The sequence below is a fragment of the Gorilla gorilla genome, chromosome 1 (assembly GCF_029281585.2).
Source record: "Gorilla gorilla gorilla isolate KB3781 chromosome 1, NHGRI_mGorGor1-v2.1_pri, whole genome shotgun sequence".
NCBI lineage: Eukaryota > Metazoa > Chordata > Mammalia > Primates > Hominidae > Gorilla > Gorilla gorilla.
The window spans coordinates 216,802,265-216,814,300 of NC_073224.2; the positions used below are offsets into that span (position 1 = coordinate 216,802,265).

At 36.7% G+C, this 12,036-nt stretch overlaps 1 protein-coding gene across 4 annotated transcripts in view; it reads right to left on the reverse strand.

Annotated features, from left to right (window-relative positions):
- Positions 1-12,036, reverse strand: part of KDM1A (lysine demethylase 1A) — a 64,068-nt gene that overhangs the window by 42,974 nt on the left and 9,058 nt on the right. For all 4 annotated transcript variants that reach the window (XM_004024869.4, XM_055387461.2, XM_019012465.3 and 1 more), the window contains exon 2: positions 9,870-10,035. In XM_004024869.4, the coding sequence (XP_004024918.3) occupies positions 9,870-10,035 (166 nt within the window). The remainder of the gene's footprint in view (positions 1-9,869; positions 10,036-12,036) is intronic.

Below are 12,036 nucleotides of genomic sequence, written 5' to 3' on the forward strand. Positions count from 1 at the left end.
ACAGCTTATTTGTACACAACTACTCCAAATTGAAAATGAAGATCTTTTTGATTTATCTTACATAACAGCCCTTCAGTTGTCTTCTAGACCTTCAGATCTAAGAGTCCTTCTTGAAGCGTGAAGTGTTGTAGTTATAATCACATTACTGAATGTTTTCTCATCTGAATTCAAATACTCAAGAGATCACTCTTCCAACATCTTAAAAGGAAGTCTATGTTAACTTTCAAATGCTTTTATCTGGCAAACAAACAAGGAGGTGAAAATCACTGGTTGGTTGTTTCCAGAAACACAGATTCACATTTTGACTAGTTTCTTGGAATCACATTCAAATTACAAACATTTTAAGAAACTTCTAAATCTAGGAAGCAACGATTTTCCAATAGAAGATAAATTTACCAAAATGGCCAAATTTATGGAATAAAAGTGAAGGCCAACCTACTGATTTCAATTGAATTTAACAAATTAGCAGGTGAAAGAAACATTTCAAAAGTTAAAGCCAACTTGGAATATATGTCTCTACCGTATTAACGCACTAATTGAGTTTATTTAATAATCAATGTTTACTATATCTGCCCCAAAACTGCAAAGCACAAATACAAAAGTAGAACAGGTAGACTCTCTGTTTTCAAAAAGCTTATAATCTAGTTGAGAAAAGATGAAAAATACCTACAAGGAAACTTTTGTTGTTGTTAAGAAACGAGAAGCTGACACAGTCTTGGAGAATCAGGGAAGCTTTCAGAACAATTCCCGAGAGATCTGGATAGACTGCGAGGCAGTGAAACCACCACTATGGTCCAGATCATTTACAAAGATAAAGAGAAAAGCACAGACATGGTATGTGCAGAGGACTGCACGGTACCTACTTTCAGAAGGAGATGGTCTGAAAAAGCAGTGGGAGATCAAGTGGATTGGTAAAATGATCCCTTTCCAGTACCCAAACCTGAACGTGATTTTAGTAGTAATGAAGGAAAAGTCTGTGATCTTTGGCACAAAGACAACAAAACAAATGCTATTTTAGTTAAACTAATCTGGCCACTTTGTACGAGATGGATTAGAGGGAAAACCTAGATAAAGGAGATCCAATTCAAAGGCTATTGAAATAATTTACAAACAAGTTGAAATTCACTAGAAAAAGGTGACAGTAAAAATGGGTAAGGCCTAACAAATGAAAAAGACTGCACAGTAAGATGCATGACTTTACAACAGACTTGGTAAAAGGGATAAAGAACTTTCAGGATGACTCTAGGGTTTTAAGTTCAGAAGACTAGTAATGCTACAAACAAAATGGGAAATTTGGGAGACTGGCTAATACAATTAAATGGAAATGTTCTAAAGATGGTTGAAAATTAAACAACAGAACTCAGAAGTAAGAATGGGGCTAAACGACTTCAAAATAGCATGGAAGTAATAATAGGCTCAGAGAATTTGAAGCAGTCATAAATGCACGATTAATCTCATGAACATAAGGAAAATCACAGTTTCAAAAAGGAATTGACAGTGGCTCACACCTGTAATCCCAGCACTTTGGGAGAGACCAAGTCAGGAGGATCACTTACAACAAGGAGTTCAAGACCAGCCTGAGCAACAGTCAAAATGAAATTATGAGTTCCAACTAGAATAGCAATCCCTGGGTTACAGTATCATTTAAAATACTGAACTAAAACAGCCTTCTTAAGGTTTAGAAAAAAAGAAAAATTGTTTTGCTTGAAGTAGGAGCTTGCCTGGAACTTCCACTGAACTGCTGAAAGAACAATAACACCACAGATATGTGCTTGAAGACTTCCACTGGGTAGTAGCAAGGATCCTATCAAAAGAAAGTAAAAGGCCCTACAAGCTAGGGAGAAATGCAAAGCTTTAGAAGCCAATGGAAAGAATTTACTTTTTCACATATCATTTCCCTCCACATTCCATAGTAGAAATTTTCCTGATCCTTACTTATTTTGCTGCAGTCTTGGTTTGTGTTCACTTTTCAAAATGTTCCAGAGAAAGCTTACAATTCAGATGTTATGTTGTCCAACTACCAAGCTTAAGGTGTGTCTGGTTAATAACAAAGCTTACAAAACATTTCTTATAACTCAACAGCCGATGCAAGAATTTCAATTATATTATTCTCTTAAGGAAAGAAAAAAAACTATGTTAGAAAGTCCCAAAGTCTGTCATTCTCATGATTTAACGTAAAAGATTATTATCAAGATTTAAGTTTTACACACACACACACACACACACACACACACCCACTAACAGTTCCAGATGCTTAAAAAGTTATCTATTTCATAATCGACTCATTACTGAAAATGGCCCACCACAAACACTTTCCCAAAGTAACATAGTATGTGTGTCTGTCTGGTCTAAAGCTGCCCTGATTTTTTTTCTAAATAAAACACCAATCCACCCTATTCTTTGTTCAATCAACTCTGCTTAATAAATACAAGATGTTTATACATAAAGGTGGGTTTCGCATTTTCTCATTTGATTCTCATAACAAGTCTCATTTTGTAGACGAGAAAATCCTCACAAAGTATCTTGTTCTTCTATTACAACATGATCAGACCCAATAAATGATGGCAACAAAAAGAATTCAAATAAATTATAAAAATAAAGGTGATCAGCTAAACAAATTACTATTTTGCCTTAATAAAAAGTACAACAAATCAATGAAATGACATCATTAAGAAAAGCAGGTCAATCTCTCAAAGACCAAACATAAACTTGTAGCATCTGATTCAAGGGTTCTTATCGACCAAAAGCAGTAAATAGTTAAAAATCAAGGATCTAAAACTGCTTCATCCTTTCATGTTTAACACAAAATTTCCAAAACCCAATTTTAGGGAGAAACATTATTTAAAAACAGCTTCTGAGAGAGCTATTGTACAACATGGTGACATTGTTAATCACAATACATTGTATTCTTGAAAAATACCAAGAAAGTGGGTAAGTGTTCTCACCACAAAAATGATAACCATGTGAGGTAATGCATGTTTATCAGCTAAATTTGGTCATTCTGCAATGTATTTATACTTCAAAACATCACGCTGTACATGATAAATACAATCTTATTTATCAATTAAAAAAATAAAAACTTCTGAGTTCTCACCATACTTTCTATACATTTCCATTGTAGTTTCTTCATTGTAGCTACTTACTAACATCTGTAACCCTAAACTGAACTGCACTTTTTTTTTTTTTTTTTTTTTTTTTTTTTGAGACAGGGTCTCACTCTATCACCCAGGCTGGAGTGCAGTGGTACGATCCCAGCTCACTGCAACCTCTGCCTCTCCGGTTCAAGTGATTCTGGTACCTCAGCCTCCTGAGTAGCTGAGATTACAGACATGAGCCACCACTCCCAGCTAATTTGTATGTGTGTGTGTATATATATATATATATTTTTTAGTGGAGACGGGGTTTCACCATGTTGGCTGGGCTGGTCTCAAACTCCTGGCCTCAAGTGATCCCCTTGCCTCGGCCTCCCTAAGTGCTGGGATTACAGGCATGCACCACACCAGGCTACACACACAGGCATGCACCACACTGGACTACAAATTCTTTGCAGGTGGATGTACTCTTTCTCTTTGAACCCTTAGAATCCAGCACTGTGACTGTGACAAAATAATTATCATCGTACAATAATATTTGTAGAATAAAGTCAATGAGGAACTACCACATTTGGAGGAATCTTATTTTTTTTGTAGAAAATGCCTATTTTTTAAAAAATTTGCCCTCCATACTACCAATTCTCTACTCTTCACCCTTCCTACCTCTATATGCCTCTAGAATTTTTATACTGATATCACACTTAAGAGTTTTTTGTTTTCCATTATGCATTTATGTCTACACTTGTGTCTCATACTAGGCTATAAATTATCTGAGAGTGGGGACCGTGTTGTGTAGCATATTTATCTTGATCCATTCATAATGCCTCAAAATATAAGAACGTAAGAATTCTGTTGAATTACCTTTTCAGCTTGTCACTTTTTTCCCTCAGCCCTCCAGTAAGGTATTTTGGAGCATAGATCCAAATCAGAACACTGAAATGTGTTCCAAAAAGGCTGGAGTGGTGAGGGGGCGGGTGGGGGGCGTGGCAAGAAAACCAACCCTATGCCTATTTTCTGAATGTATGCATCATACTTCATAAAATGAGAATTCAAATGATTTCGAGCATTTATTTTACACTAGCATGTCAAAATGACAACACAGACAACCCTGTCAGGAATGAACTCCCTAGTCACTTCTAGTAAACCTACAAAACAGGGTCTCCTGCTGGGCCTGGGGATGTAATAGAATCCTATCATCTTCCCTGTGGTGGTAATCTGAGTCAATTCTCACTAAACCTGAAAGCTAGTCCTTCTCTCTGGTTCCATTTGCAGGCATGGAGAGAGAAATCAGAGAGAAAAGCCTGGGATTAGCCACTTGAGAATAGTTACAGCATGATTAAAAAAAAACAAAGTGGTTCACCTGAACTCTGGCCATTACTATCCATGCTGCCAAACTCAGTGCTTGGCAACCACCAGACTGCACTCAGTATGACTGCCTCACAGGGAAGAGACCAGGGTATCTTATAAACAAAGAACTATACTAGTATAAGGTGAAAATATTAGTACCACTTATTTTTTTTTCTTTTAAAGTAAGACAATCTTCAACTCTTCTCTGATCAAATTCTATTATACCAAGTTCTATAGAATACTCTAGAAGATTCTGCCTTTTAATACTTTCTCTACTAAATCATCAAATTTTTGGTCCTCAATCTTTTGTTATATGAAATTTTCATTATGACACCATTTGTGATCAAATTTCATTGACTCTTTAAATTCTTCTACCCATACATTGTATATTTTCTGTAATTTACTATTTTTACTAATTCAGGTTAACTTCACCTTTTAGGTAAATTTAAAAAATATTTTCAACCTACAGTATGATTATTATGTGAACAAGCCCCCAAATTTATTAAAACCACACAAAATTTCTTATCTTACATTCTCTCACATCAATGATTTTTGTTAATTTATCTAACAGCCTGACCGGGCATGGTAGCTCACACCTGTAATCCCAGCACTTTGGGAGGCTGAGGCAGGTGGATCACCTGAGGTCAGGAGCTCGAGATCAGCCTGGCCAACGCGGAGAAACCTCATCTCTACTAAAAATACAAAATTAGCTAGGAGTAGTGGCGCATGCCTGTAATCCCAGCTACTTGAGAGACTAAGGCAGGAGAATTGCTTGAACTCGGGAGGCGGAGGTTGTGGTGAGCCGAGATCATGCCATTGCACTCCAGACTAGGTAACAAGAGCAAAACTCCGTCTCAAAACAAACAAACAAACAAAAACAGCCTACATCTCTTTAAAACACACACCTACAAACTTTTAAAATTACCACATATAATAGAGAAGAGGGCTTCCTCTGGTACAAATAAGAATATAAACAAGGAGATAAAGTGATTCTTCCCATGGTCATTCCATAAAATGAATTATAATACAGACTTGTTACCAATCACATCTAAAAAAATCTATTTGAAGAGTTAACCAATGACTTAATGGAAGCCTCTGGGCTTCATTAGTCTTAAGGATTAGGACATCATGGAGCCTAGAAAAATGATACACACACTCACATGCATATACACACACACTTCTGATGTCTCTACTGAAAAATCCATTAACTTGAAAAAGGCTTAAGAAAGGCATCTTAATAACCCATTTCAAATTTCCTTTTACTTATTTTAGAATAAATTTCCATGAAAGTCTCAGGCTATGTACAACTAAGCTACTTCTAACTCAGAATGTATCTTGAGTTCTCCAGTGAAAAGTTACCCAATACACAATTTAAATCCAGGAACTAACTAGTAAGATTCTTATGGTAAAATTTAACTGCTGAAAGGCAGTGGAGAGAAAAAAAAAAATGGAGTCATGTTTCCATGTGAAAATAAAAAAGCCAAGTAAGTGTTGGAGAATCAGTTAATACAGGAATGCAAAACTCACTGAGGAAAATAATGTAAGGTACACAGGGTAACAATCTGAGCAAAGACAGGAAAGGCATTTCTCCAATAAACAGAAGGGTACTTTACCGGGGCACAATTATTCTAAATCAATGAAGTCCAACTGAAGGAGATTTGACTCTATTTCATAAACACTCCACTATTATGTGACGCTGCTAGTAACCAAACACACCCAATTCCAAAGACAACCTGTTCAAGTTTAGTTGGCAAGACCTAAAAAAACTTTCATCTTCACAGAAAAGGTACTAGGAAACCAAATAAAACCATCATGTGTTAAAACAAATATATTCAAAAGTATAGTAAGTATAAAAATGCATGGAAATATTTAGGAAAACAAAATGAGGTAGTTTTTAAATATAAACAGTAATATTTGGTATGAAAAATCCATTATTTACCCATTTTGACTACCATAGGACTACAATATCACATTAACTTACGGTCAAAAATTGACAAATCTAAAAACAATATTTAGGTCAACAGAGAGAACTTCCTTCCAATTATATAAGTGCAATCAGACAAACAAAAACACCCAAACTTTTTCTTTCCATAAAAATTCAACTTTAAGAACATTTTTCCATTGACCAATAGCCTAAATTCTCTCTCCAATCTCAGCTTCTTTACTCCTTTAGTTCACCCTTAGCATGAGATTGGTCTTTCCAAGAACATATTTCAGTGTAACCCCCCTTGCTCAAAAAACCTCAGGGCTACCGCTGACACTCCTAATGCTCAAATTCCTTAGCCTGGCTTAGTCAAACAAGGCTATTCACAATATGGCTCCCACCATTCTGGCTTCTTCTCAGTACTCTCCCAGAGGAACCTTATTCAGTCAATTTGACCCACTGACTTCAGAATACCTTGTGCTTTAATAATTAACAAAATATTTATTAACAAAATATTTACACTGCAGAAAGCAAAGCAAAAATTTCTAAACAAATTTAAAAGTTGGCAAGAATGAAATGTATGCAAACCTTACTTTTTTGTTTTGTTTTGTTTTTTGGATTTTTTTTTAAGGCGGAGTCTTGCTCTCACAAAGACTGGAGTGCAGTGGCACAATCTCAGATCACTGCAACCTCTGCCTCCCAGGTTCAAGCAATTCTCCTGCCTCAGCCTCCCAAGTAGCTGGGATTACAGGCACGTGCCACTACACCTGGCTAATTTTTCTATTTTTAGTAGAGACAGAGTTTCACTATGTTGGCCATGCTGGTCTCAAACTCCTGACCTCAGGTCATCCGCTTGCTTCAGCCTCTCAAAGTGCTGGGAGCCACCGCGCCTGGCCCTAACCTAAATTTTTGGACAGAATAATTTCTAGTGATTGCCTTTTAAAAAGACTGAGAACAAGAAAAGGTTTGGTAGAGAAACAAACCCACAGGCCAGGCATGGTGGCTTATGCCTGTAATCCCAGCACTTTGGGAGGCCAAGGCGGGCCAACATGGTGAAACCCTGCAAAAATTAGCTGGGCGTGGTGACACACATCTGTAATCAGCTACTCAGGGGGCTGAGGCAGGAGAATTGCTTAACCGGGGAGGCAGGGATTGCAGTGAGCCGAGATCATGCCACTGCACTCCAGCCTGGGCAACAGAGTGAGACTCCGTCTCCAAAAATATCAAAACGAAACAAACCTGTATCTTCTCTCAAGCTTTTAATATAGTCATATAGCAACGCTTCCATTCAATTTTTGACTAAAAACTGTTGTGAAAGATAAGACAAAAGACTTAGAAACCCTGCACAGTGTCCAAATATTTAACTCACCTGATAATATTTTATGATTCACCATCAGGGTCCAATCTATTGCTAAACTACATAAGTAGTTTAGGCTAGTAAGTTGACACTTTTTTCTAGGGAAAGTACATCCCTAATTCACCCCAGAAATTTTCAAAAAAACATTAAGTTGTTTTAAAGGAAGAATCACTATTTTCATAACCACAAATAATATATTAGTAAGTTCTGGCTGTTATCAGCACATTTCTAAGCATTGAAGATATCCTCAACTTAAAATTTTAACGTCCCCCCAAAAACAAAGATAACTTAAACTAAACCACTGCATTATAATTAACTACAACACAATAAAGACAGCTCCCAAATCCTAAATCCTTTTGCTAAGACGTTTACTTTTTGTGGGAACAATACCTGACGTTTATGAAATTAAAAAAAAAAAAAAGCTTTCAGAAAAAAAGCAAACAGCAACACCAACACATGGTTTAAAATTTTCAAAGAAACGTTTATCAACTTGGAACCTACGGTAAATCAATTATTTACTGGAGACACAACCACACAAAAAAGGTGAGGCAGCATCTGAGATATCAGATCATCAATGCGTAATACTTAAGAGCCCTTGAACTAAGAAGTCAGCCCACTCTTGAGCCACTGCAGACATTAAAAGGGTTATCCCCAAGTATCTCATTAGCAGGTCTACAGCAAAGGTAGAAGAAAGGTAAGAACCAAAAAGAACACAGAAGAAAAGAGCACAGGGTGAAGGGAAAGGTTGGAGGTAAGAACAGAAGGAAGAGAGCTAAATGTATAAGACTAGAAAGAGGAAGAAGAAAAATGAATAACGAGAGGTGTAAAGTAAAAAGGCAGCTACATTTGCCCGGGACATTAGCCCCAAAGGTAATATACTACTGAAACTAGAAACCTTCAAACAAGGAGTTGCCCAAGAAATCATTTTAAGAAAGTTTTACGAAAACCACTCTTCTTAGAAAACCCCTGACTTTTGAATGAACTGAAACCAGAATCTATCTTTTTCTGAATGTTCTCAAACTGTATTCCTTTAGTACACTTTATTACAATCCTATAAATTATAAATTTGATTTTTAAGTTTTAGCCAGACTTTGATAAGCTCCAAACCTAAGTTAACACTTGACTGGTAATGCCCTAAAGTGAAGCATCAGTACTGCTTCTGGTAATTCACAGTAACACCATAGGGGAGAAAACCCTTAAAAAAGAAAGGCTAAAACAAAAGATAAAACACCTCAAATGAAGTATGTCTTAATCTGGGTACCTACGAAAGTCATGCAAGATATAGCAGATGGGGTCTGAAACCACCATTTTGTTTTTAAAAGGTACAGGACTAAAAGAACCAGAGAGGTGTGTGGGTCTGAAGCTATTCAAAACATAAAAATTTTCAAGAAGAGGAACTTAGTAAAAATTCAAAGTCAAAAAGAGTAAATAAAATGTCATTAAGGGCACAAGATACAAAAATTCATTAAAATACTGCTTTTGCTTGGTCTCTCCAAAACAGAAAGGCAGGTATCCCTGATTGGTCCAGCCATCCTCAGAACGCTAGTACTCAGCATTGAGGGGATGTTAGTGAGAATTCTTTAAAGCTGTTTGAAGCTCTGAAACCAAAACTATAGACTCCCATAATCTTTCTAGATTTTCTGGCCTATATATATTTTTACATTTGTTCACCAGGAAAAGGCACTTCTCAAAACCGATCCACACCATGAAAGTTTTATCAGAAAGTATCTAACTACGTGGTAAACACATCATTTAGCCAGAACAATTTCTGAATCAGAGCTGTCATAGTGAGGTCTGGTGCTTTGGATATGGCTTTCTGTATGTTTTCTCTAATCATTTATTTTCTCCTACTTTCCAACCACCTTATATTGCCACTGTCCTTCCATTCCCACCCTTTACTTTCCTCCTGTATATGTACAGACACACAAAAAGAATATCAGTACCAGTATGTACGTATCTATGTGTATACATACACACATATACATGTATATGTATACACACACACAAAGACACACATGGCAGGAGCCTCAATATCAGACTTTATTATAAGCCAAAGATAAAGACATAAATAATATTGCAGAATGGAAATAAATCCATTCATTCTTATTTCTAAGATAAAACAGAACTGTGGTTGGATACTACAACTCACCCGATGGTTCTTCAGGCTCACTTTCATTTTCTTCCTCAGGTGGGGCTTGAGGGGGTGGTGGGGGAAGCTTCTTTTCCTTCTCTGCTTTGGCATTTCTCTCTTCTTCTGAATAATACTCATCTTCTGAGAGGTTGGCCAAGCTTTCATCCATCTCTCTGTACTCTACCTATATGGAGATCATACCGGGGAAAGCTAAATGCAGTGAACATTTAAAATTAGGGACTCTATTTGGAACCATCAGTCAATGTAAATTGTTAACTTCACATTTTAAGGGAAGTAAGCATACAACAAGGAACAAGGCAGCTCATAATAGGTAGTTATTAAAAACAAAGCCCTCATGAAACAATCTTGTGTCAGTTCAGGTTCAAACTAATCTGTAACTTTTACATCATAGCACTGACATTCAAATCATTGACTCTAAGGCTCTCTACAACTCCTCAAAAACCTTTTCAATTGTGTATCATGCTCACATACTGGAATTTCCAACAAAAGAACAAAATGACCCTCAGACAAAAATATAGTTAACTAGAATACCAAGTCTGTCTAAAGCCAAGTCTGTGCTTCTAAGTGCTACTCCAGGGGAAAATAGCAAAAGAATTCCAAAAACCAAATGGAGGGCATGGAGTGGAAAATAACAACAGTCAAACTGAAACTATGAAAAGGTGCATTTGCTTTAAAAATTCACTTAGGAGAGGCCAGGTGCAGTGGCTCATGCCTATAATCCCAGCACTCTGGGGGGCTGAGGCAGGAGGATCACCTAAGGTCAGGAGTTCGAGACCAACCTAGCTAACATGGTGAAAACCCTTCTCTACTAAAAATACAAAAATTAGCTGGGTGTGTTGGCAGGCACCTGTAATCCCAGCTACTCGGGAGGCTGAGGCAGGAGAATCGCTTGAACCTGGGAGGCGGAGGTTGCAGTGAGCCAAGATCGCACCACTGCACTGCAGCCTGGGCAACAGAGTGAGACTCCATCTCAAAAAAAATAAAAATAAAAATAAAATAAATTAAGGAGTAAGTGACGTGGAAATGGAGGATACAGGTCTTACTACTAATTCACACTGGCTATAAAGGAGAGGGAGGTATGTCATTAGCAAAAAGAGGAAGCAGTCTTAGTGAATGTGTCACTGAGGGTAAAGGAGTGTAAGACAGGGAAGATTATTATGGATTGGTTAGCCAAAATGTGTAATATGGTATTACAGATAGTCTTCAAAATTGGAACATTCTCAAATCATCATTGTGACTTCCTAATAAAAGAAACTACGGCTAATTATTATGGAATCAATTAAAAAATTCTAATTATTATTAATTCCATGAAAAGATAATTTATTAGATGTGGAAAAAAAGCAAAGACAACATGGTTTCCACAAATATCTAATGTTTTACATTTCCAAGATGAATAGTCCTGTGGATTATAGTGAATGTAATACATTTTAACTTGCTAAATGTCTTTGATATAGCTTTAGATGGCCAGCTGTTTTTATACTGTCTTTTTGCTCTTTTTTTTTAAATGATAGGACCACAGGATTTGGGGGCGGGGGACTGGTTGCTGGAAGTACAAGAGTTTTACTGAAAACAGGGATTGGGTTAGAAAATGGAAACACAAATTAAGAAGAATGAACTGACTAGTTCTGACCCATGCTCTAAGAATCTTATTTAATACATGAATAATTGTATTCACCTACTCAAATACGGAACACTGAGTACGTGGTACAATGGAGAAAACAATTATGACTGTGTCCCTGCCCCTAAAAAGCTGAAAATCTAGTTGTAATTAAATGATCCTGATCAGGTGACCATCTCATACAGGGTCTTTGCAATAAGACTCCAGAAATGTAGATGATATTATACTAAACTTTATCCTAACTGACTGAGATAAACTGTGGAAATAGGTCTCAGGATAATGGATGAAAATGCAGCAAGGAGAAAAAAAAAAGTTTCAAAGGGGGAGAGAAGTCAGAATAGACCATAAACTTTTATAGTATGCAGTTTTCTTTCTCCTTTTACCCCTCAATAGTGCTTGACTCTTCCCTTCCCCAAAGATTCAGTCCTTTGATCCTCTGCCCCATCAATCCTATTCATTCAATAATGACTTAAGTACCTAATATGGAACTGGACAATGTGCAAATTTTGAGACAAAAACAAAGACTAATACAAAATCTTTTCTATT